Below are 27,630 nucleotides of genomic sequence, written 5' to 3'. Positions count from 1 at the left end.
GTTTTTCCTTTATGCCATTAATAGTAAAGACGGCACAACTGTCCCAAGGAAAACTGCAAAGATATAGTTTACTGTTATGACTACTCTGACAAACATGTCGATGCTTAGCTATCGGTCCGTCCTAAGGATGGATCAACGGGAGATGAGGAAGCAGAACCCTGCGCTTACGCTTATTAAGACCGACCCCTGAAGCCATTTCAAACCATCTAAAGCGGGATGACGGGAAATTTGCAAAAAGTGTGTTTTCTTAATCCGGCCAATTTTTATCTTAATTCCGTATCTTTATTTCTGCCTGGAACCGACTGCCGCGTTTAGAGTCTGACGACTTGTGAAAAGGAGGAACAGAACCCCCCATCCCCACCCACCCCCCACCCCAAAAAGATGAAACATTTCAGTCAGACGAGACAGGTTTGGCTTTCTCCCTGAAGAGCCACATTGAATACAAATCTTGTGCCACTTGGTCACCCCCGACAAACAAATAATAAAGGGAAATTTACAAAAAAAACCCCACTTTTTTTTTTTGTACATCATGGCATTTTAGTTTCATTTTACTTTTCGAAAAATGACTTATTTAGGTATTGCATTATCCGGGAGGGGGGGTTCCTTGCATACGCCACTGCTCAGCACGTCCAGACTTTGGTGGGAGAATCATTGGCACAAAGGCGGGAAACGAACAATGCTTCCAGTTTCTGCAATAATTCCAAAATCAACTATGAAAGCTCGAGAAATACCAATTAGGAAATGAAAACACAGTCAAACTTCTGTTTGTGATAATCCTTTTGGTTCTGGTGAGATCTCCACAGTCCCGGCGATCAGGACTCGGTTCTACGCTGTATGAGCGGCCTGCGACGGAGGCCAAACTGACTCCACTACATCCAGCGATTGTCGTTCTTTAACATTGCACAAACAACCGACTTAAAAAGAGTTCGGAACCGAAACGAACGGGGAAACGCGGGGAAAAAATAAAAAAATAAACCTCGGCCCCCGAGTTCTCGCCGGTGGCGCTTTGACTCGCCGTGCGACTATCGAAACTGATTAAACAATCACTGGTCAGAGAGAACCACAAAAAAGACACTGAATGAGTCAAAGTCACAAAAACCTAAAGACAGGCCTTCAGATGGTGCACATAACAACACACGTACCGAGCTGCTGTGTTTGTGTCTCAAAAAAAAAAAGAAAGGAATCATAAACCACACAATAAAAAGGTCTTTCAATCAAGTCATTAAGTACTAGAGTACCCATGTTATATTATTCATTATTGGTCGATTTGAACCATTACTTGTGGTATAATTCAATATTATACTTAAAGTTATATTCCATCTTACTTTCAAGGAGGAAATCATTTCCAGTATTTGATATTTAGAGTTGATTAAAAATTTAGAATAATGAATATTAACTTAACTTTAATAATATGTTCAACTGAGTGCAGCAATCTACTCATTTATTGGACGTTTATTGAGGGATAGAATCTCCATGGTCAAAGAGATAAATCAAAGACACAGACAAATTAATAATGGACTCATAATAGATTAATATTTTTTTCTTTAAATCAGGCAAGACAACACCAGTAACCTTGAAAGACTTAATCGGTATATATATGGTACAATTAAAATCGAAGATTAAAACTTTGCCCATCTGGAAACGTAAACATGATATTTATATTAATAACCCTCATTTAAATGTTTCTCTCGGTGACCAAACTTAACGGTTATTCATAAACCAGCGCTGTCGTCTGGTCCGAGTTTCCTTAGTTGGCATTTTTGACGTTCCGTACCTCGTACGATGGCTTTGTGTTGTGTTCCACAGAGAGTTTGCGTTGTGTGCATCTTTAAAGGTGTGGGGGCAGAGGGAGGTCTGCTGCTCCGCCCGCTCCTAACCTCAGAACGCACCCCGAGTCAGTGATGGCTGGCTTTCATTTTGAACGGCGACGAGTCGGCGGTGAATTATCACTCGACCCGTCAGAGCTTCCTTGACTTTTTTTTTTTTTTTTTTTTTTTTTTTTGTATATATATATTTTTTAAAACAAATTACCTCCAAAGGAGTTTCACATTGCCACTCAATTAGTGTGCGCGGTAGGTTAGGCACATGTTTGTTGCATTCCAGGAGTTGACAGCTCTGGCAGGGCATGGGGGCGGGGGCAGAAGTGTGAAGGTGCTTTTTAACTGGCGTTGCGGCTGTTGAGGCTTACTGAGTTCAGCGCCACCGGAGCTGCCACCAGCAGTTTGGGAACGGGGCAGAAGTGGGTTTCCATGGGGATGCAGTGGAGCTCCACCGGGTCAGTGCTCAGAATCTCTGTGGGGTCTACTGCAAAACAAAAGCAGAAGAAATAACACCAACTGTGAGCGCAGAGAAAGTTATTTCACAGTGGCATTGTTTTCCGAAATAACGATACTGGATTGGATTGAAAACAACAATCGTTTGTCATTTGACAAATGGAATCAGTCCTTTTTTTCTGGGAGTGTTTTTCAGCTGTAATAGGTAGGGCTGGGTATTGGTACTCAATACCTTTAAGGTATCGACCGAAATAACCCAATACCGGGTGGTATCAAAACTTCTCCCGTCAAACGATACCTGCATTCCATCCTTTTTGTACCCAAAATGACTATTTTTATGTGTTGTTCTCACAGCGAATCACCGCGAGCGTTCTTCAACTTAACGCGACGCGTGATTGGCTCACTGCCACAGCAGTCTGTTCAAGGATGGGTTCACCATTTTTCACAGCCTGTCTTAAAGCGACAGCCAGGTGTCTGTATGGACGGTGAAAACGTTTTTTCCTCGCTGTCATCATTCCTCCCGTACTGGCTGTTTGTTTGAAATGACACTGCCCAAATACTTCATTGTACCATTTTGTTATTTAATAAATATTAAAATAATTTGAACAGTTTCAAAACTCATTGTAAAATTCAAAAAAAGCATTTGGATCAGTGGTGGCATTTTACGCAAGTGAATGCTACCATTCACATGATGGTGTAGGAGAAGAAAAAAAAAGGGATCGAATGAAGTATTAGTATTGGTATCACTTTGAGGATACTGGTATTGGTATGGTAGTCTTTTTTTCAACAATACCCAGCCCTAATAGGTATACTCATAATAGGTTTACTCATAACTCTCCTCCATTTGCACAAACTTCCATTATAGCCAGTTTTCAGAAAGACTAATTCAACTATGCTCTGAAGATATTTGCACAATTGTGAATATAAAAAAGAATCCTCTTCATGTTTGTGTAACTGCAAGAGGCTTGGATACCAAAAATGTCCTTTTCGGCTATTTTCGGTAGCCAAATTGCATAATAATGGCTTCCAGGCATATTAGAATCACCGCTTTCATTTTCACCGTTATTACTAACGTTTCCCTCTGCGATATGACGTGCCCAATTGAATACGTAACAAAATTATCTCCGAAAAAACATTCTTCATTGTATTTCACGACTGTGGAACCCCTCGTGACTCTCCAATCTCCTGCTGAGAGCCGACTTCGAAATATCTCAACTTCCATACGGGGAATGACATTGTTTAACCTATCACTGATTTGAAGTTGCACCGGATGAAGATCATTTTCCGTCCAAACTCTGCAAACAGCCACAACGACACAGACAGGGTGGCATGACGCGGAACAACTCAACACGACCGAATGAAAACAGTTCCGAAGGCTCCTCTCAGAACGGATTGTTTCCATTCGATCACCACACGTAAAAAAAAAAAAAAAAAGAAGAAGTAAATAAGGATGACATGCGAAGAAACTACACGAGGTAAAAAAAAAAAAAAAAAAAACACTCGGGCGGCTTGTTTCCTTATAAAAAGCAGAGGGCGCACAGAGAGGATCTACAGCTAAAAACGAAAGGAACACAAAATGAAGGGCAAACCTGATTGGAGGCGGCGGATTCAGCGAAAGGAACATTGGTGACGGGGGTCGAGGCCGACGAAACAGTGGAGGTGGCGGCACCGTGCATCATGGGAACTTTTATTCGGGCGAGTCAAGACGAAAGACAAGAGGACGAGGAAATGGGCGGGGAGGAGGGGGGGAATAGGAATGATATGGTTACCATGGCAAAATGTATAGGCGCAAAAGTCATGGCAACAAGTCAAGTGAACGTGGACCAAGACGCATGCAAATGAAATAAGACGTAAATAAAATTACAGACTCAATTGGAGGAGGGCCCACCAATTACAGAAGTTACAAAAAAAATCAAAGGCATTCCAAAATAAAAATGGCTGTAAAGTCATACAATCTAATCAGACCAGAAGATCTGATCATTGTATTCCAATGAGCAAGGCCTGCACAAGACTGGAGAAAATTAACGAAATAATGATGCAACGGACCTCGTCATTTCGTTTAGAGAGGCCACTTTGAATGCGCGACTCTGTGACACCTTTGTTTAGAATATTCCTGCTTATCGTACTTTCTGTGCGCTTCATAAAACTGATTTGCCACTCCGCTGTTCCAACATCAAGGCCAAGTTTAATAGACACCTGGAATTTCGCAGTCAGAAATTGGGATTGACAGATATTAATGGTGGCAATTGTCACTTTTTACCCCAAACAAAACTATGGACCCGCAGTGCCACACATGGAGGTAGATACCATGCATAAAGAAGGGTTCATTATTTTTATTTTTGCTAATGGGGAAGCAATATAAATTAACACAACAAAGGAAATGCATAAAGCAAGTTATGTTGACAGCAATGCCAATGCAAAACACACACACACACACACACACACACACACACACACACACACACACACACACACACACGCACACACACACACACTTCCTTATAATTAACTCCTGCAATTACTATCATTATATAACTCACTTGTTACAAAAGAAGCAATAATTGTGTGTGAACATAATACACACACACACACACACACACCGTATATTTATTAGAGGCTACACACACAATAATTTATGGGAAATAGTTTGTTTGTTTGTTTTATTTCTCAATCATTTGTATTCAAACCGTTTCCTGATGTCACCTAAGTGGCACTCACTCAAACGTCAATCAACTAAAGTTGTTTTCCAGCGTTGTGTTTGAAAGGCGTACATGTGTTTTGAAAATGTACTGATACCTGGTGTACAGTGCTGAACCCCCTACTCACGCTGTTTATGCAGAAACGCTCACAATGCTGTTGTAATAATTAGGGAAAGGATGACATTTCAATAAAACAATCATTCTGATATATCCCTCCAAAGTCAGAGTTGTATTTGTTGCTGGTCGAGTACCTGGATAATCTCTGTGGAAACCCTAGTTCTTGGATGTCTTAGTTAGAAGACAGTCTTCATTGACTGTGCTTCTGTAAGCCAGAAACAGGTACATAAGTATGTTTTCAAATTAAGTTTAATTTTAATGCAATGTAGGCATTGTCCAAAAGTGGGCACTGTCCATTTTCCACACCATCTATATAATAAAAAAAAGACTGTAAACCATATTTCAGGTCATATGTTTTAAAATTGCATATCGTAGCAATGGAAAAAGACTTAAGAGCCGCTGGGGATGCACAACAAGCTTCTTATGGTTCTTAGTGCAGCTCAACAGGAGCTCTGAGGGCTGAACACACAAATTGGGTCTGGGAAGGGAGAGCCGAGGGATTCCCCTCACCAGTGAATCCAGGCACTGACAGCAGGCGGCTGGGGGTTTGCCTGCAGTTGCTCCAGTCCCGCCTCTCCCAGCGGCAATCCGCCGCCAGCGGAGCCAGGGTTTTCATAGGCCCTACAAGAGACAGGAGGGAGGCTTACTGCAGGGCCAAGGTCTAGCAGCCCTGGAGGCCCTCGCTGCGCTATCTGAGCTGGACATACACAATACAGACATATCAACCCTCCTCACACTTTAAATGGGAAAAAAAAGCTCCTTACACATTGCATGGGTTTAAAAAAAAAAAAAAGAAAAAAAAAAAGAAAATCAGTAAGAGAGGGGATTCAGTTCCCAATTAAGACTGGAAAGACAAGCAGGAATCAAATGGAAGGGCACAGACAGTAATTAAAGGTTACTTAAATGACGACTGCAATTTCTGCAAAACACGGAAGAAAATGTTCTCTAATTGTGAGAATGTGACTGTATGTATGCTATCTTTGCTGTGACTTTGAAATGGCCTAAGCAGTCCAAACTACTTCTATTGGTCCATTTGTTGTGTTCCTATTGCTCTGACCTAGTGAGAACTGACCTCCCAATTGCTTCTGATGCTGCTATGCACACAACTGAACCTGCTACAGCACACACACACACACACACACACACACACACACACACACACACACACGCACACATGCACACACGCACACACGACGGGAGGGAAATAATATGACAATAAGGGAGAAAGGAGAGGAAAAAAGATGGTAACAACGGCATGAGAAAAGAAAGGGGAAAGTATTCGGTGTTGTACAGTCAAATAACACGACAAAACATGTTAATACTCGGTTCAAGTTCACGTAAGTGACACAAGCAACGTCTCCCAAGTTAAAAGTTAAAAAGAGCGTGGAGGGGACATCGTGGAATCTGGGATTCCACACACAAACAGGCACATGTGCAAAGACTCAAAAAGAAATGCACAGATACACATAGAGCAACATCAAACAGTTTCAAACTGATGTATGAGCGAGACATAAAAAGCTCAAAACAATATCAGTAGTAAAAGAAAAAACTGAATATTGTTCATCGGGTAAAAGAAGTGTAAATACTAAATATTTCTGCTTATACAATTCGGTTATAGGCGTCACGTGCACACTGGCGTTATCTTGCCCTTTGCTAAATTATTGTAGTGGCTGGAAAGCGGCATTACAATTCAGTGCCCATGGCAATCGAGTGCTATTTAAAAGAGAAATGTGTATGGATAAAAAAAAATAAAAAATTAAGTTTTAAACTTCAACATAAATCAAACTCTCCGGCGAGGAAGATCATGTTATAACCTAGCTGTATATTTTATCCATTGGGAAAATGTCCTTTGGTGCAGGCAAAGGAAAATTTGGACAAAAGTGTTACGTCAGCTCCATATGTGACAGCCCTCTGGATTTGAGACCAGGCAGGGGCCTTATAGCAGAGATGGGGTTAATAGGACAAATGATGGTTCCACAACGTGCATTTTAAACACATGTCGCTAATCCGTCTTCAGCTTTTATCCCTACCTGCTGCGGCTAAGACTTCTTACTGCTTATTAGCTCTCATGCACCGTGCCACATGCCAAACCTTTCCTACTGCATGTTATTGAAATAATTGCTTTCCGGATTCCATTCTTATAATGACGAACGGTGCATTTGATTGACTAGAGTGAGAGTGGAAAAAGTATTGAGTCATGCAAGAAAGGGTAAAGTCGGGCAGTAACATCACAGAGAGGCCTTACATACAGAGAACCGGCAGATTTAACCATTTCACCATTTATTTTCTTTTGAAGCACTTGGCGGTTCAGCATTTCCTGGTTTACAATGTGTCACACACACACACACACACACACACACACACACACACACACACACACACACACACACACACACACACACACACACACACACACACACACACACACACACACACACACACACACGCAGGTACGTTCATATCTAGATCACCACCAACTAAATGCCATTGAAGTCTTTAATTCTACCGTGTGGTCAGTGGTCGCCTATGATATGATAAAGCAGCCCATGCAAGGACTACTACCCTGCGTGGGTAGACAGGCAGCGTGTTGATCGCAGGTTTCTTACCGGTTTGAATGAAGGCCTGCTGCTGCTGCTGCTGCTGCTGCTGCTGCATGTTGGCCAGGGCCTGCTGGTAGTGGAACATGCTGGGGTTGAACACAGCGGGGGCAGCTCCGTTGCTCTTCTCTAACATGGCCCTCTTTGGTAGTTGTTGGATGGCTCCTTGGGGAATGGTCTTGGGAAGAACAGTAAGAAAGAAAGAAAAAAGAACAAATACAAGGCAGTGAGGAAGTCACAGGCAGCTGGAGTCAAAAGAAAATGAACACTGTATCTTGTATGTACTGTACATTCTGCCGTTCTTTCTTTTTGCCCTCGGATCTGAGTACTTTCATGCAGTTTGTAGTGGCCCGTTCACAGCGTGTTCTGTGGAGTGCTTCCTCCTGCTCTGACCCTCGCATCGAGAGAACTGATTCCCGATGCTGCTTTTAACAGAACTGAGATACATCATACACACACACCCACACACACACACACACACACACACAGAGCGGAGGTGTGTGTTGTGTTTAGAGGTTTTATAACAATAAGGGAGAAAGGAGGGGAAAATAAATGTGGTACTGAAAAAGTGAAAAAAAGACAGAAACAAAAGAAAGTAGGACCTAAAAAAACATCCCTAAAACACCCCACCGCAGCATCTAACGTAACAGGATAAACAACACATTAAAATGCATTGTTTAGTTTACAGCCACAAGAGGACACTGCAGCGTGTAAGACGGGCTGAAGTGATGTAGGCCAGCCCAGAGGTCAGGCCAAGAGCAAAATGGAACAGCCGGGATTCCATTTTCTAACGAGACGATGCTGCGAAAACCATTCGTCAAGAGTGGGAGGCAACCTGGATCACTCAGAGCGAGAAAATGACATGATGTCATGAGAGAAGAACATTCATCGCTGATCCAAAAGCAAAGAGCTACGTTGTCTATGGTCTGCCTGCTTCAGCTATTCAAATAGATAAACACAGGACGCCGTATCATTTATCCCGCTTTGTAAGAGAGAAACAGAGGAAAAAGGAATGAAAACGTGGACAACAGACTAACGATGCACATAAAGAAGAAACAAACAAGAAGAAAGAAAGAAAGAAACACCGAACCAAAAGAAACATAGAAACAACAACAGCAAACATTTTCAAAGGGTACTTTTGTATTGAAATACCATCATTTTCTTATGGTGCACCAGTGTGGCCTTTGAGATAATATGAGTATGATGCACATAAGGCAAGAGTGGTCACATATTTAAAGGGCATTTGTGGACCTATGTGCCGAGGGATATTTGACGCCATGGAATGGGCGTCTGACTCTCCCTCCCCCATCCCCGGCTGAACTTAATAATATAAGGAATTGAGAACGACAGTAAAAGAGACGGACTGAATGGAAAAAAAAGTGAAGAACCTTTATTCATTTCGCCGTCATTCCCCTTTCACTACTCTGACTACTGTGTTCATGTTGTTCTCTCTACTTTACCCATGCTCTTCTGTATCTACAAGGCCAATTCACCCGATCGTTGCACAGCTGCCCGCAATGTTTGCTATAGTCCCACGTCGCTCCTTTCAGCGAGCGACGACTCAAACGCAGGCAGAGGGGCAGGCGCCCGTGAAAAGAAAATACAGTGCTCCGATTTCATCGTCAAATTTCAAGTCGGTCAAGGACGTGTGTGCTACCCTTAGCCAGCGTTGCATCAGTAAACAATATTCTCCCGCATAACACCAATATACACCAGAACGCGAAGCAGCGTGTTTTTTTTACTATCATGACATGCTTTGAGTAGTTAATTCAAATTTGTCGAAAAAGATTATCCTGAATCTGCTTTGCGGGGCCCCGGGGAGGCCGAAAAGAGAATTAGTGAGAGGTTTCGGGCAACCCTTGAGCTTTGTTTCGTTTTTGGGAGACAAAATGACCTCATATCCTCATATCCTAAAACCCAACACTGGACTGTATAGTATATACTCCGTACCGAAGTGGAATAAGCCTGCTGTACATATAATTTGTAAATACAAATAATCTCATTACTATATTGTCTTTATATTTTTTTTCTGAGTTTTAACCAATTCCTTTACTCCACCACAAGCCTTTCATCCACCGACATACTGAATCAAATTCTGCAGATTCCTTCAAACCTGAGTCTGACGACAGAGCTCGGCAGAACTCACCAGGGCGGAGGCAGCGTTTTGGCTGGCCTGGTGCTGTGCAGCTTTAATCCTGGCCTGCAGGTGAGCGGGGGGATGGAAGTACTTGCACTTGTCCCGACTGCAGCGGCCCTTGATGAAGTCCATGCAGACGATGACAGAGTTCTCGCTGCAGTCCACCATGCCCGCCTCCATGGGGTGGGCGTAGCGGCAGTCGCTCTCCCCCCGCGTGCAATTGCCACGCTGGAACTCTCGACACACCTGGCAAGGTCACGGGAAGAGGCCGTGAACACCGGCATGCTCCAACCACAGTGAGAAACGCAGCATCCTTCATACAGGACTGCTCACCTCTAACTTGTCTGTGCGGACGTGCTTCTGTGTGGAGAGGCCATTGCCCATGGATGTCACGCTGGCCGGGCTCCCAGGGACCAGCAGGGGAGCAGAGGGCATCAGCTCAGGCATCAAGCCCATGCCTGGAGCCATGTGGCTCAGATATGGACTGAACGACATACTGGGACTGGTTGCCAGGGAAGGCGTCACTGAGAATGTTGTCTGGGAGACGGAGAGAGAGAATAAAGGCAGAGGAAGGAGACAAAACATCCCATTATATCGGCCGCGGAAGGGCTGCAGTAGCATCTTCGTGAGCTCTAGTGGTGAAGATGCTTGTATAAGTCTATATAGAAACACACTTTAACAGTTTCATACAGACCTCTTTACAAGCATTATGCAAGGAAGAAGAGTACAGGCTCGGCATTTAACAGGGAAGTGCTATTCTTTGTTTACAAATGGATTTAAAAAGGGTGAAGTGTGGCCGACTCACTATGGGCTGCAATTGGGTTCCTGGCAGCATGAAGTGCATCTGCTGAGCCAACATGGCCGCCGCTGTCTTCTGCTGGATTAGATTGTTCCTCCCATTGATCTCCAGCTGGGTTTTTAGGTGCGGAGGGGGATGCAGGTATTTGCAGTTTTCACGTGTGCAACGCCCCTGAAAACAGGTGAAATTAGGGGAGAAATTATCAGAGGAAGGCAGGCATGATGATGCATTATGAGATGGTGCAAGTTAGAGATGGGACCGATGCGATCCAATATCGGTATCAAGATTCAAGATTTTTATTTATCGGGTGCCGATACTGACGTCATTCATTCATTGGATATCGGACTGACTTTGCCGATCCACGTGCCGATCCAAATTCTATTCCATGCCTGCGCTGGACCATGAACCCACCGTTATTTTTATAATTTAATGGCCTGCTTCCTCGAGAAATCAGCTCTGCAAATAATTAACCTGTAAAGCGCAATGGGCGAACATGAACTGACAGTTGGAGCTGGGCAAACCGTCACAGATTGAAGCAGCCTTTTAGCTGTGTTGTTCCTCAAAATAAGGCGTCATGATTCCGTTGTACATAACATGCGCTGCCACAGAGCTACCGTAGTGTTACTGAACCGGTGTTAGTAGTTCTATTTGTGCAGCACCACACTGAAACAAATCACCGGATGATGATTAAAAACTACACAGCTATGTCTTTCGCCTTGCTTACAAAAAATAACAGACGTACGATCCAAAGGTCCAGGGTCCCCCCCCCCACAATATTCACTTTGAAAACATACTCCTGAAGTATGTGAAGCCTGCAGTACTTAACATACAGTTCAAATAAATTGCTTTGGAATACATTTAAATTGAGTGGATTTTTGTGTATTTTTTTTGCTCTTTTAATAAGAATTGCTGTGTGGTTTACTACAGCCTCATGCAACCATACACATAATACCAACAACAACATTAATAAGAAAAAAGAGCTCTGGTATCGGAACAGCATCGGTATCAGAATTGGATTGGAACCGAAAAACAGTGGATCGGTGCATCTCTAGTGTAAGTTATGAGATATGTACTGTAGCCACGTAATGGAGAGCTGAGATTCGTTCGATTGAGAGGCTTCACTAATCAATGGCCAGCCTTGAAAAGGACCTGTAAAAAACAGAACCCTCCATTACTAAAGGCCGAGAGGCTTTGTAAAGACTTGCGCGGAATCATTTATATTTTTATCAAGCTTTATGTACCGACCTCCCGGCCTCCTGGGAGCTTATCTCTGACAAAGCTCCAACCATATCCATTCAATTCACCAAAGAGGGTGGAAAAAACCCATCTGAAGATTCAGTAATTAAACTTAAAATATATGCCAAGTTGGGGGGAAGAAAGATGTTATCACAAAAAAAACGAGGGAATTATATTGGTCCTTGTTCCAGGTTCCAACAAACTGATACACGACACCCTACTCCAGAGATTGTACATTTCAGAGTTGCCCATTTAAATGTCTGATTACAGAGTTTAATTTCTTAATATGAATAAATTAACAATTTATTTTGCATCACCTGCTGACCATTATAGTTACGAGTTGGGAGTCAAATATGATATGATATATAAATGCAAACAATGCATAAACTGCACTGGCGAGATACGAAGCTGAAAAAACAGAAACACATGCTCGACTCTCGCCATCGTTCTATTTTGATTCAGTCTATCAGTCATGTTATCAGTCTAACAAACAATCTACCTTCCACAGGGGGAATAAACAACTCAGAGCATGTGACCGTGGCACATGGACTGATAGCTGGGGCGTCAGACAGGACAGAGATGGGGTAAGAGAGAACCCACAATCCCACCAAACTGGTTTTATATTATCTGAGAAAAAATGCCAAAAAAAAAAAAAAGGGGAGGGAGGGAGGGAGGGAGGAATGCTGATCTTCTCTTGTTTGGAACCTTGCTTTCTTGACCTTGGCTGCTGTATAGAAATCACCCTTGGGTCTATTCAGACAGAAACAAAAGGAAGGAGACCGGGGTGTTGGCTAAACACTCAGGATATACTGTAGATCACTATTGGCCGTATGTGAAAAGGCATTTTAGTACATGTTCTGTACGCATAGCTGGGTCACTGGTACCATCATGTGCTTATGTAAAATTACAACAATCAGGTTGTGTGACGACAAGCTGTTAAACAATTTCAAGCACACTATTAAGTTTGAAGTCTGTTATTGACATAACGGGGCAATAACACACATTAGCGAAAGAAAAACCCAGAAATGTTCTTTTTGGGCCAAAAATGATAAACTGTTCTTCAACCTTGGTTAAAAACATTATTAATCTGACCAAAGAAACACCCTGACCTGGATCACAATTGTAATCCAGTTCATCCAATAAATGTGAAAATAATCATAAAGCCAGCCAGCCAGTCTTCACTTTCTAAAAATGCAAAATCTAGATGTTTTACTGGCCAAATGGGTTCATCTCACCGTGGCCGGGTGAAGGTGCTAGTGCTGCTTCTGTAGCCTCTGCCCCAAAACCTTGTGCAGAAGACGCCTCTCGCTAGATTCATGTCCAAATCTTTCTCAAAAAAACAAACATGAATCTGGCTTCCACCATTTCATGCTGTGCATCCTGGCCCCACTGCAACCCTCAAAGCCATCGCCCTTCCCTGTCCTGTCCTGTCCTGTCCAGTCTGTGGGGGTGGGGGTGCGGGTGGGGGGGTAAGGATGGTGGTGCAGCGGCAGCACTGCAGGTTCACACAGACTCACAAGGAACTGCAGTCCCCTTAAACCCCCGGGGCGGGAGCAGCTGTCTCCCTCTGCAGATGGGCTGTTAACCCTTTAAACTAGCACCCAAGATCCGAAGCCATACCTCCCAGACACAAACAGTGATTACAGTTCATTCATCTGGACAGAGAAGTAAACAAATTAAAGGAGGGTTATCCAATAAGGGATCAGCCAACATCGATACTGACGCTGTATATCGGTTCCATTACCAGGCTAAACTGGGGTATTGGTTTCTGAGAATATACTCAATAGAAACATCTGGTTCTAAAGCCATATTAATCATGTCAGCTATTAATGAATGGACTGCATTTTCACTTTTTCCTCCCTTACTTTATTTTCAATATTCAGTGGGGTAAATGGATTAAATGTCAATCATTATGTTATAATGACCACATACTAATTGATCTACGTCTATTCCGCTCAGTAGATCGGAAGCTAATAAGCGATGACGGTCCGCCCCTACCGCCCATGGTATTTACGAGCCGCGCTTGTGCGGCTGAAAAACCCTTTTCCACCGAAGACGTCCAAGCGACAGGAGCGTGTAGCGGTGTTGTCACTGAGTGGGGACGCTGACGCTGATGGATGGCGTTGCGTCGTGATGAGGCCGTTGGGAGGAGGCCTGTGTCGAAGTGCTGAGCAACGGAAGAACCAGCATTGGGTAGAATAAAAAAAATAAAAAATAAAAGAGCAAAAGCGCAGTGTTCTGCTCAAGCAGAACCCCAGGAGGGATTCATATGACCTGCTAGACAAAAAGAATACAAGCAACCAGAAATAGGTCTATCATGCAGACAAACATAGTCTTACACAAACACACTCGCCCCCACGCAGTAGAGGGGAGCCAGCTTTGCGTCAGCGAGCTGTGTGTATAGGGATGAGTCCGTAATGAGGATCTAGTCCCAGGAGCACAGCAAGCCTGCCATACGAGCCCAAACGCAGAGGGAAACAACAAACAAAGGGGCTTGCTGTATTTCAGAGCTCAATAATGTACTTTGTACATTTACCCGGCTACGTAAAAATAATAAACTCTAATGATGTAGGGGTCTACACAACATTTATAAATAAAATGAGTGGGTGAACTGGGGTAGTTGGGAAAGCAAATGAAAAGTGGCGAGAAGTAGAATAGTGGGTCACGAATCAGACTTGGGTAGCCATGGTAACACAGTAGGTACGGGAGAGAAAGTCCTTCTTAGTACGGCACAAGTAGACCCCTGTCCTGATGTTTGTTGTGTGAGCGAAGAGAAGACTTTAGACTACAATGGTCAACACAAGTGCGTTGTATTGGGGGCAAATATATTCATTAAAATGGGCCCTTCAGACTATTTATATAAGAAAATCAATGCAAATCGAGGTACGTTTATCCTCCATTCAGCGACGGCCGAGCAGGAGATGGCGCTCATCTACATATGCGGCAATGACGCCATCCGCATCAGACATTGCCACAGAATTTGTGCCGGGTTTGTTAAAAAGTGCGGCTGAGGGGCAGATGTGGTCGCTACACTCATCATTTCATATGACACCACAGCACTCCAGTTAACAAGATAGAAAAGAAAATCCTGGCGTGGGGTCGGACCTCCCCCTCCTCCTCCTCCTCCGACTGACCAGACGGAGGTAATGGAGGAGCAGCGGAGGACGACGTCAGCTCAGAACGGACAGGAGACGGCAGATATGGGAGGGATTGCGCAGAGGCAGGCCATTAGTGGATAAATCCATAAAAATCAACGGAGGGAGGGGAAAGGAGGGGAGCCGGATGGAAAGAATTGTGCTGTGGAGAGTATCTCCTGTAAGCGTACTTATTTTATTTCCGCTCAGTCGACCGACGGTCATGCGGCTGGCTGAGTGATAGTGCAGCGTGCACAACAATGAGCGTATAAATGTTGTCATAAGTAGGTGGGTGTTGACGTGGCGTGCAAGCGCGCGAGCGAGGCAGCCAGTGTGAACGCCGCCCGGCTGTGAAAGGCTCGTTGACCTTCAGCTGTCTCTCGTCCCCATTCTCAGAGCAACAGTGTGACCCTGAGGCTTCAGACAGTCAAACGTGGCCTTTAATGTGTGTTCCCTCCCTTTGATTAAAAAATAAATATAAAAATAATAATAATAAAAAATAAAAACCCAGCTCGCTCCTTTCTACCCATCAATTCAGCCAATACTGAGCAACGCTGTTGCTCTGTGCTAAAAACAGCCGTGCCACTCAGGAAGATCAAACTATCCAATGGGTACGCGCTGGTGTGCTGTTGCTAGGGCCCCGCTTTCTCTCTCTCTCTCTCTCCCTCGCTCTCTCTCTCTCTCACCGTCTCTGCATCTCCCCAATGCTCTGGAGGACATAACACAGAAAAATGGCTGAATAATAAATTCTAACTCAATAACCGGGGAGACAGCAGCTGCACTCAGACAGAGAGTCCCTTGTCTGGGGTTCTCTTTTTTACTGCAGGGAAGCTGTTTAGCAAAACCACACACGCACGCACGCATGCACGCACGGACACACACACACACACACACACACACACACACACACACACACACACACACACACACACACACACACACACACACACACACACACACACACACACACACACACACACACTATTCTCAAAATGGGTACAACCAGTGATGTATACAGTAGTCTGTGATAAATCTTTTATAATATACAGTGAAGCATCATCGCATCTGGGAGTGTGAGTTACTCTGCTTCCTGTCAGTAGCGCTAGAGGCTCCGTTCTACAGTAGAAGTAGAGAGAATCAGGAAGTTGCTGCATTGTCAGGTGATAGCAACTGACTGGGCCACATCAGCGATGGGAGGCACAGGCGGCCATGAAAACGGGCTTAGAGGGCGTATAAATGTCTAACTGCTCGACAGAGGTATGTATTATTTACATACCCGTGGCCAAAAATAGCTTTACAATTTTTGAATAGAGAACAAGGAAAACATTTTAACCATCGCTCTAAATGATATGCAGTGCAAGGGAACCATACGCTTCGGTGCTAAAACAACAGACACCATTCACTTTGCACAAGCAGTGCGGCGAGCGCTCACACGTAAAAACAAGGGGCGTGCAAATCGTCGGCGGCGCAGTTACCTTGAGTGAGTCGAAGCAGGCTATGACTCGACCGTTCTCCACGTGGCAGCTCCTCGAGGGGTGGGCGAACTTGCACTCGGAATCCGAGCGTGAGCAGGTGCCCCTCTGGAACTCGCGACACACCTCCAGGGTCAGCCATTTGGTGTCCCGTCCCATGGTCATGCTGACTGCCATCGCCAACAATCAGGCAATGGGTGAGCCCGAACGGGGCTGGGACTCGGGTGAGCACGGGACCGTTTGGGAGTGGCGGGACAACCGACGGTGAAGCAGAAAAGTAATCCAAGGCAACGCAACAGGAGACTTCGGGTGTTAGCTTGAGGACAAGCGGGCAGTAGGTTATTTGGGCATTGGAGACTGTGAGATTGGATATGATGGGAACGTTCCTCCCGGGAAAAGAGGCGATTGAAGATTCAGTGTTCAGGGTGAGATTCCAGGGCTTGACATTGAACAGAGGCCAGCTCTGACTCATAAAAAATGGAAAATGATGCAAGGACGGCGCTCCAGCATGCCGGAGAACGCGGCTGAGTCAGACACTGTCTCGGTGAAGGAGGCACTGTGAAGACAGCGTGTCCTCGACCCTCTGTCCCGCTCTTTTGTGTTTGTCTACTGATATCTCTCGGTCCTCTTTCCCGGGTTCTCGGTCTCACCCCCGCCCCCCAGCTTTTTTAAAAATTACCAGACACGCGCGGAAACTCGCAGACACGTTCAAGTCAACATGGCCAGGTCTGGCACAGCCACAGCGGCGCTAGATGTGCCCGGGCAGGCTCGGCAGAGAAACTGGAAAAGATGAATAGCAGCAGAACCTTGTAAAGGGGCGTCCGTGCGCTGGAGAGAGAAGAGGTGGCGTCTCTGGGTCGGCAGGGACAGCAGATTGGTAGCGCGATGGGTGACTCTCTGACTGCCAGTTTAGAAAATAGCTCCATTCAAGGCCAAATGCGTAGGGTGCACTGGCCTGGTCTTACCCAACCAGGTGAGCTATGAAGAAGAGCCAAATGCAGAGTCAGGCAGCAGCAGACAGCTGCGTAGACACCAAACAAGCAGAGGAACTGCAGCAACTCACACCAGGCACTTTAAAGTTCCATTTCCTCTTTTTTTTTTTTTTTTTTTTTATTTTAGTCTCTTTCTCATCCCTCCTTCTTTGCGTTCTGTCTGGGGACTATTTCATCCTCCCGTCGTCATCCTCGTCGCCAGCTCCTCTTGTACCGGTCCTTGCTTATTCTATGACCTCACTGCATTAAAAAAAAAAAAAAAAAAAAAAAAAAGAAAGAAAAAGGAATAAGACATTAGTAATGTTGCAGTTGGAAGAACGTAAAAGAAAAAAAAAAAAGAAGAAGAAAGGAGACCGGGTCCTACCTCAGAACTAATGTCAAGGCAAAACAGAGAGATAACACGAGGCACAGGGTTGACGGAAGTGAGAGAGGGAGAGGGACAGAATAAAAGTGACGAGACACAAATAAGGAGAGCAGCGCGCACAGGAGGGAGGGAGGGAGGGAGGGAGGGAGGGAGGCAGCAATGAACAGCAAAGGGCAAGCTATGTCTTGATTAAGTGACACAGGAGAGTGGGAAAGGGAGAGAATGAAATAGTGTGTGTGTGTGTGTGGGGGGGGGGGGGGTAATTTGCCTCTGCACCACAGAGCAGAAAGTGATTCACAAACTTGACATGAACATATTGCAGCTACATTGTGGTAATCGGTGTCCTTGAACTTGGCACTGACCAGCACATGTGGACACGAACAACAATAAGCAACCACAGCAAATAGTCATGAATATGAGGTATGGATGAGCAGGGGGAAGGAAGAGGAAGAGGGAGGGAGCTCTCCTCCACAATTGCAGCTGCCGCGCCGGTTGCAAGTCGACAGCCAATCGAAGGGGAGTTTTAAAGGCAGGCAGAAGACGTCACCGACCAATGACAGTGGAGGTTCCACATCAGCCCTGCCCTTCACCGAGCCACCCTGGTTTGCGCCAGCCCCTTTTCTGTGGCACAACACTGTCATGGCTGAGCCACATGCCCAAAATCAACCTGTCTGACTCTCCAGCAGATTTGTCGCATTAAAAATTGAAGTCTTCACCATATGTCATTAAAAACAGCTGATATCCCTGCAGTGTGCAAATCTGATGCAATTTATGTAACAGCCTGCTCGACATGTCTAGATGCCAGCAACAACCAGGGACAAAGTTCATTTAAAAAACCTACACAGAACCCCCCAAACTATAATGAAAACGCATGGTGCAGGTAAGGTCTTTTGGGACTCAAATTCCAGGCAGCAAGAGAGAGGAAGGACTAAACCATCTGACAGTAATGCAACAGCGAATGTATAACATTTAGACACAAAGTGAATCAACAATTCGATAAAGGGAGGGGGCACAGGGTAAAAAAAAAAAAAAAAAAAGAAAGAAAGAAAAAAGACAACGGGTTGGAGCAGATTTCATCGCCCCCTCGCCTCATGGCGACAGACACAGACGGAGGAGGCAGTGGGGGGTAAGTGTGAGGGAGCGAGCGTCTGTGTGCATGAGAGCACGCACAAACAGACAACTCCAAAAAGGAACGCCGCAGTGGAGGGGGGGTGGGGGGGTGGGGTGGGAGGTGGGAATTTAAATTGATACGCCCATTTTCAAAGACAAGAACAAAGACACATGCGGGCAGAAAAGGAGAGGAATGAGACATGAGAGGGTACAGCAGTTACCTTGCTTGCTCAATGTTAAAGCTTTTCTCCCGACCACGGCCACCCTTCCAACCCCCCCCCCCCTCACCACCCTCCAGCCCTCCACCCCTCCCAGCCTACCTACAGATCGATGGAAAGTTTCCCGGTGGGGGCGGGGGCGGGGTGGTCGTTGTGCAAGCGTTGTTCCTGCAGCTCGGCCCATCCTGCATCCAGGTCCACACCAGCGCCGGGCGCCCTTTGCTTACGCGCAGTGGCACTCAGCAATATGCAACGCTGCAACCTGACATCGTCAGCGGAGTGCGCTGCCTTCCCCGTCCCTCCACGCGGACACACCCACACCAGACAACAACAGCGCACAGTTCCCACCCCCAGTCATTCTTGGAAAGTTACACAGAGGCTTTGGGCTCTCTTCCAGGTCTTTATGGTCCACGCCGCATCCGGTACCTTCGGGTACCAGAAGGCACTTGGCGACCCTTTAACCTGCTCCTTCACTGCCACGCCTGTCTATGGTGGAGCGACCGTTCCAAAAGTGTCAAACAGTGTTACTACCAGGTGGTACACCGGGTGTTTACATTTATATGTCCGATTCTCCGTTTCTACGGCTAGTGAGCGCAGGAGACTGGGGAAAAGCCGGGTGTCATCACATCGTTATAAACGTAGCTGATAGACGTCATGAGTATCCATGTTGTCAGGGCGTAGATGCATTTGCTCACATAACGGCACCATCATGACGACCTGCATACCAGACAGGCCTATTTGTAGTTTAATAGCATGCAACACACCGTATATCTCATGCCTTAAGGCAAAGTTCCGTATCCCAGTCACTCTTGGGCAATTAAGCAAAACAGCTAGATCCTAGATAGCCCTCATTTTCTGTGGACTTTAATGAAAACCACTGAAGTATTTGGGGTTTTTTTTAATTACCTTCATTTAATGCTGCTACGCTACATATTGTTCTCAAGATTTTCCACCACCTAAAAAAAGTAGACGGAGCACTTATTCTTTCGATTCCGTCTACACTTGAAACCAGCCATGGGACTAATCACCACGGCACTGAGTGCATTATTCAACAGCAGTAGAACAACGTGACCAGTCGAGTTGCATTAGCAGACGAAGGAATATAATTCCCATACTCATGATAACTCCCACGAAAAAAAAAGTTAACCAGCACTAATTGTTCAGAAGTCTTTTGTAAAAAAATAGGAACATAATGAACATATCTCTGAAGAAATGTTAATACACTGAAAATGCAATGCTGAAATTGCATTTAAAGTGAACATGAATATGACTAAGCTACTTAGGTTGGAATTATTAAACGACTAAAGTAACGGGAATTCTGCGGGTGCTAAAGCTTCGTGCCCGTCCGATTTCGGAATAATCCACACTACAATGGTGAAATGTGAATACCGATTATGTGTGGGGACTGTGGCTAAAGATGCAGCAGGAAAAACAAACACGGGAGGATGGAGAAGATGGAAAAGCAGCTGTTGAAGGGAACAAGAAAGAAGGAAAAAGAAAAAAGCAAGAGGGAGGACAAGGGTTTGAACACTGCTGGACCAAACAGGGCGGTAAAAAGGGTTGGTTGATGCCGCACACACACACGCACACACACACAGGCGCGCACACACGCCCGCATGCATGCACGCGCACACACTTTAGAGCTAGATATTAAAGGGCATAATTATGTGCTTTGGCCACTTGAACATCTCAAATGCAGATCTCCTCATTCTTCAACTGAAGATTGATGATTACTAAAACCAAGGAGCTAAACCCTTAAACATACCCCACACAGCTAAACCGTTTCCTAATCTGTCTTGAAAGGCAGGGCATTGACCGTAATGACACATAATGAGTATTTATTTCGCGAAGGAGAGGGATGCCTCCAAAACAGATTTTAACACCGGGCGCCCTAGTTCCAACCGGGATCCGAGCGGCTGCCTGTCCTCCAGGTGTCTGCAGGGAGGGTGGGGGCTTATTCCAGCAGGGAGTGGGTAGAGGTCAGTGTGGAACGTCACACCGCACGAGGTGGCACAGCGAGAGCTGGTGGGGGCGGGGGTGGAGGCGGGGGCGTCTTTGTTGTGGACTGCAATGCACGGCGACCCTTACAGAGTACGGCGCACGGGCTCCGTGACGGCGTAACCTTCACCGGAGTGCTGACATCGGCACGATGGGCGTGCGGAGGTGATGCCGTGGAAAGCACGGCCTCGCCAGCCACCACCAACTTATCAGGGGCACACACACCCATCTATTCAGCGGCTGCCGTCAGTCTTTGGCCTGCTATTTGGTTAAAACCTTGGTGTTACCCCGTCAGAATCTTTTATTTATTTCCTTATTTCATTTCCTGGAGCTTTTATTCCACTGGCCAAATGTAAATCATTAAGCGGGTCGATGGTTCGTCTTGGATTCTGATTCTGAGGAGCAGAATAAATCTGTTTACTGGGCCAAGGACATTTTCGTCGACAAGGACTTTGCCGGGGTGGTAGTTGGTGCAGTCGTGGCGCAAAATGACAAGCAGCATAGAAAAACAAGTCTAAATAAAAAAAGATACAATACGGAGATAGAGATAAATGACACTAAATCACTCCTGCATCAACAACCCGCATCCACTGAAACGTGATAAACTAAAACAGTGAAAAGGAAAATCCACCGTGAAAAAAAAATGAGCACATTGTGCTTAATTTCTTAAGGAATTTGTACAGGGAACCATTTAGCGTTAAAGCTTTTTGAATTCATTTTAATCCAGAAACGTTATTCCAGGTTCAGAGAAGGGTCTGGTCGGAGGTTTTAAACGACCCGGTCACGCCAAAGCCCGGAGCGAGCTCATGTCTTTAAAGAGCATCATTGACAAGAAACGACCATAACTGTTAGAGCGCGTGATTGACAACGCCGCCTGAGAATAGAAGCTCCGTGCAGCTACACATTTTTAACCAGGGGTGACCTTTGTGAAACCCTTAAACAAGGAAGGGGGGGGGGGGTAAATGCATCAGGATAACAAGAATGATCAGGTGATTGATTAAGAGACGCAAGGTCGAGGATTCAACAAATGCAGCTATGAATCACAATGAGAAAGAAAGCCTGCACGGCCTGAAGGGAGAGAGCAAAGTAATTAGGTTAAGTATCTGTAATCCTTTCATCTCATTAAAGCACCACAGTGCCCATTCAGAAAAAAAAATACACCTTCGCCAAACCCATCCGACCCGGGAGACTTTAACGTATACATAAATGCAAAGACCCATGATTTGTGTATTTACTGAACCAGGATATTAACAATAAATTCTAAATACTGAACCCTCATCTGATCAGGGCGGCAGTGCCAGGTATGTATCCTGCATTAACCATGGGAATAACTCCTGGATATTTAGATTTCAATTGTCATGGCACAGTCTGCCTTTTGTAATTTTCCGATGCCCTGCTCTGTGTTGTTTTAACTGTAAAACCCATGGTATCTGGGCCACGAGAGGGAAATAATAAGGACACGTTGTGCAGGGCCTTATCTCCCTGGTGTTTGAGTATGTGAGAGTGTGTGTGTGTGTGTGTATGTGTGAGTGTGTGTGTGTGTGTGTGTGTGTGTGTGTGTGTGTGTGTGTGTGTGTGTGTGTGTGTGTGTGTGTGTGTGTGTGTGTGTGTCAGTTTATCTGTATTTAACTTGCATTGGGTACAAGAAAACGAGCTAGACTGGTGCAGAGTCTACAGCCTGGAGCGGAACATGGACACGTCTAGACTTGAACCGAAGCACGACATTAGAGAACCAGTGTAAAACAAATTTATAAAAAAGCCTTGGATCGGTGATCACCGGTGATCACGGGTGATCACCGGTGATCACTGCGACCTGGGAAGGCGGATGGAGCAGTCACGGTCGCCAGTGGGGTCTCCTCCTGTGTTCCTACGTGGAGACACGTCATCCAAAACTCGGACACAAGGCTTTAATCCCTGCATTCACAGAGTGTGTCCCTGTGACCTATAACCACACAACCAGGAAGTAACACACAGGTGTGTATATGGACACAGTTCCGCTCTAAGAGAAACCAGGAAAAATGATCAAATTTCAATATTTAACAAAAAATAATAAAAACAATGGTACAGCCAAATCCTCGGTCTGAGAATTGTTTCATTTTTATTTTTGATGGTTTAACATTAACTTTACATCTGATTGAAATCATCATTTATAAAAAATAATAATAATAATAATAATAATAATAATAAAAATAAATTCCCCCCGGAATGATGCAGGAAACACGGCGCTCAGTTCCGCGCACGACCCGTCAGCGAACGACGAGCCCCAAATGTTGGAACCGTATGCACGTGCAAAACAAGGCGTGCGTCACCGCACGAGCACAGCGGCCTCATCATAAAACATAAAACTGGACAAATCCCGTTGGTTTGGGGTTTTTTTTGTTTGTTTGTTTGTTTGTTTGTTTTTTTGTTTTTTTTTGCAATAGTTTCTGACGGAAAAAAAAAACCCAAAACCATCCCCCGGTGCTGGTCAGACACAGGGGCTTCGCAGCAACAGGCGGCGCGAACGAAGAACGACCAACTTCTATACTTCTATACTTCAATACTTCAATACTTCAATACTTCAATACTTCAATCACATTTGCTGCATATTTAATATGGACACGATAACGCCAACGGCCTCGAGCGCGCGCGCGCGCGTCAAATTACTGTAAACGGCAACGCGCGCACGAGCTCGACATTCTGTCAACGTCGCGCGCGCGGGGCGTCCTTACCTGGGCACGTTATTCCGACGATTCCTTTTCTGTTATTAGTATTAGTATTAGTATTAGTATTATTATTGTTATTGTTATTGCGTCAGAGATAAAATCACTCTCACTCCCCGTTTGCCACAGTCTTGGTGTTGATCCGCAGCGGGGGGGGGGGGGTAAATAAAATGTAATATATCTATATAGTTGGGATGGCGCGTGGCTCCAGAGACAAGAAGGCGCGAGCTGCGAAGTGAAAGCAGCACCGCAGCGCGAGCCAATAGCAGATCAAACAATATGAGGGAGGGGGGGGGGGGGGCACCGCAGTGAAGTCAGTTTCCCATTGGACGTTGGCTCTTCAGCGTGATATTCGCCCTTTCTCCGCGTTGGGGTTTTTTTTCCCTGTCCACGTGGTATTTCAGCACCAAAGAAAGAAAGAGCTTGTCCTCTTTTTCTGACAGTTTTGACTCCGTGAACGTTTAACAACACGTGCGTGTATATTTCTTTTATTGCGTTTCACTCGCAGATTCATTTCAACTGCTCCACCACCACCACGTACTTTGGATGTTTGAAACTAGCGTTAGCTTAGCTGACGCGCTCACTACCGCTGAGCCAACGCTATTCAATATTTAATGAACATTATTTATTTTACTAAACAATAGCTGTAGTGGGGGGGGGGGGGGGGGGGGGGGGGGGGATATAACTGCCTTCTGATGGCACCTCTCACGATTTAACTTTCTAAACGGCTTTGGATTCCACACGACGGAAATTAAAATATTGGTAGATACTGATTTAAGACACAGCGTTGATCAAATTGACACATTATCTTCTGATCTTCCGACTATATCTGATCTTATTAACGCGGAGTTCGTTTGGCACCGAAATGGATGCGTGAATTTAAAAAAAAAAGTTGGCTTCCCCCCCCCCCCCCCCCCTTCATGATAGCCAGCATCCAATATGACACCGACTTCACTCTGGCAGGCACCGCCGAGAGGGCGGAGTTTTGGGGGAAAGTGTTTTCTTTATGCTGTCGCGGGCAGCACGAGCCATGATTGTCATTATTATTAAAGGAATTTCATCCCACGGGGAGAGTGAGGCACAGCGGGTGTCCTTAGGAGCTGGTTAAAGCCAAACGTAGTGGATAAGCGCAGCCCAAAGGGCCGTCCGCTTAGGATTCCCAATGTTTTGCAGTGGCTGCGGTGCCGTCGCAGTCTACGTTTGCCGTTCCAGTGACATAAACAACACGCATTGTTTTTCTTTCTATATTTTTGAATTATTTCATTTGCGTTGCCTCACCTCGCTTTATGCCTCCAGGTGTTCTGTGCACTATCCTATCCTCGCTTTCGAGCTGCGGTTTTCCTCCATTTTTCGTGCAACTGGTGTGATTTGTTGGTTTTCCTTGTGTCTTTTTTGCGCTGCGTTTCACGTGTGAAAAAATGTTCTACGTAAAATACAAAGTATTATTCTTATGTTATTGTATTGATATGTTAAACAATGGTTTTCAAAGTCTACACTGTTGTGTTGCAACGGAATTTCTCATTTTGAATGAGGTTATTACCATGTTTGTTTCTTAATATTATAATATAATAAGAATTATAGATTAAGATGCAGGCAGCAATCTGCGGTGTCCAGGATAGTCGGCCCTTCGTTAAAGTTCAATGGAGGAGTGTGCTTTGGCTCTCTGTTCCGGTGGGTTTCCTCCACCCCAACTAATGGCGGTTATCATTCTGAATTAGGGCTGCATGATTATGGCTGAATGATAATTGCGATTATTTTAGTCAATATTGTGATCACGATTATTTATCAAGATTACTAATCCATTTTGAGGAAGAGAATTATTTTATCTTTTATTACTAGTAATTTTAATTCAGGAAGTTTGTATAGATTGATATCTCTGGAATGTCTATAAATTCTGACAGTGATGTTATTGGGTTTGTATTTAGTAGAGCTTACTCTGGTGTGTGTCAGTTGTCCTCAGAAGCGTATATATTTATGATAAATATATACATATATATATATATATATTGACATATTTACATATGATACGCTGCGCTTTGTTTAATCCAATTCGTCTTCTGGTAATACCTTAACTTAATTTTTCCAAACATAATAAAGTTTAATAGTAATATAATAATACCTGTCACTTTATAACTTTGTATTGTTAAGAGTTTGTATCTTATATTCCTTCAGTTAAAGTCTAAGTGTAAGTATATCTGCAGGATGCACAGATTATTTACTTTGCGACACATGGACAACTGCGATCACACGAAAAACAAGGGCAAATTGAACTCAGCTGAAAGCTGACAACAACATGACACACGGCGAGCCCGGTGTCCTGGTTTCTTCTTCTTCTTCTTCTTCTTCTTCTTCTTTAACAGCAGCTTGCATCCTAAATATTGTTACATCCTAAACTGCAATCTTCTGAACTCCTACAATGTCCAGTGTGTCAGATTTTCCTCATCAGTCCTGTCCTCATTACGACGCTGACCGATCATCTCCTGCCTTGTCTACTTCCACCACACCACACTATGTATGCTCTTTACTCCTCCTCCTGTTAGTCTTCCTCTAATCTCCTGATCCCGGTGCTGCTGCCGCTCTTTGTTGCGTTCCTTCCGTACGACGTGTATCTATGTTTTGTTTTTTTTCAACAGCTTGCTTGGCTAGTTTGTCAACTCTTTCATTACCCAGAATGCCGGTATGAGCAGGAACCCAAATCAATACGACCTCTGTGCCTCGTTTCCTTATTCTTGCACGTATTGATATTGGATATTGATATTATTTGCTGAAGTTATTCCAAGTGATTATTGGACGCACCTGCTATGAGACTATACAAAGCAGAAATTGAGTCACTACAGATTAAAACCCTGTTTGTTTTGTGTTGTTCAACCCATTCTAGAGCCATCAAGATGGCGTACAGCTCAACAGCATACACACTTAAAACACAAAAATTTGGACACAGTCTTTATACTTAAATTCGATCCTGTGTAGATCATAACTTTGCTTTCTCCACTGAAAATTGAACCCCCCCCCCCACACACACACACACATTTAAACTTGATGAATCCCATCATCTATTCTCTTAACTATATGTTCGACATTCCTCCCTCTTTTCCACATAGCTCCGTCCATCTACAAACAGTGACCCTCCCACATCATTTGGTATTTTTTTACAAATATGTCATTTATCATCACAGAAAATAAAGTGTAAAAACAGCATGTGTTTGCTTGGCAGTTCTGAGCCTAGTTTATCCTGGATGGATCTCCAGCTCAGAAAGAGTCCAGTTGAAAATTTTCCCTCTGACTCCCATCTTATGTAATTTGATCATCAGCCCCTCTCTCCATCACATGTCATATGCTTTTTCCACATAAAAGAACACAGCTGCCACTGTCTAAGTATTGACTTTTCTTACCTCATCCTCCAGACACAACACTGGGTCCATAGTGCCCCTCCCCCTGTTAAATCCACTTCGGTATCCACTTTTCTCTGAGAAATACTTCAGTCCATTAGACCAATTTACAGATTATGGTTAGGGTTAGGGTTAGTTTTAGGGTTAGGGTTAGGGGTTAGGGGTTAGGGTTAGGGTTAGTGTTAGGGTTAGGGTTATGGTTAGGGTTATGGTTAGGGAGGTGGGTAATGCCACGTTCAGGAAGGATGTCCCGAAAAATGGATTTGCACTAGCCATCACGGTATAGGGTTAGCGTTAGGGTTTAGGGTTAGGGTTAGGGTTAGAGGTTAAAGGGTTAGGGTAAGGGTTAGTCTTAGTGTTAGGGTGTCGTATGCTTTTTCCACATAAAAGAGG

At 44.7% G+C, this 27,630-nt stretch overlaps 1 protein-coding gene across 2 annotated transcripts; it reads right to left on the bottom strand.

Moving 5' to 3' along the window:
* Positions 1-2,148: 2,148 nt before the first annotated feature.
* Positions 2,149-24,024, bottom strand: mbnl3 (muscleblind-like splicing regulator 3). Of its 2 annotated transcripts, none has more exons than XM_080007712.1 (9): positions 23,858-24,024; positions 16,468-17,696; positions 10,629-10,793; positions 10,157-10,360; positions 9,833-10,069; positions 7,696-7,864; positions 5,600-5,710; positions 3,863-3,957; positions 2,149-2,304 (listed from the first exon to the last, which is right to left on the bottom strand). In XM_080007712.1, exons 2-9 carry the CDS (start codon positions 16,639-16,641, stop codon positions 2,302-2,304), a joined length of 1,158 nt encoding a protein of 385 aa, XP_079863838.1. In that variant the 5' UTR covers positions 16,642-17,696; positions 23,858-24,024; the 3' UTR covers positions 2,149-2,301. The 2 variants fall into 2 exon arrangements, with proteins under 2 accessions (XP_079863838.1, XP_079863839.1); XM_080007713.1 differs by lacking the exon at positions 23,858-24,024 and adding an exon at positions 19,255-19,305.
* Between the last annotated feature and the right edge of the window lie 3,606 nt (positions 24,025-27,630).

This window comes from Zeus faber (assembly GCF_960531495.2).
Source record: "Zeus faber genome assembly, chromosome: 10".
NCBI lineage: Eukaryota > Metazoa > Chordata > Actinopteri > Zeiformes > Zeidae > Zeus > Zeus faber.
The sequence above is the reverse complement of the archived record's forward strand: the minus strand, read 5'-3'. Positions and strand labels throughout refer to the sequence as shown.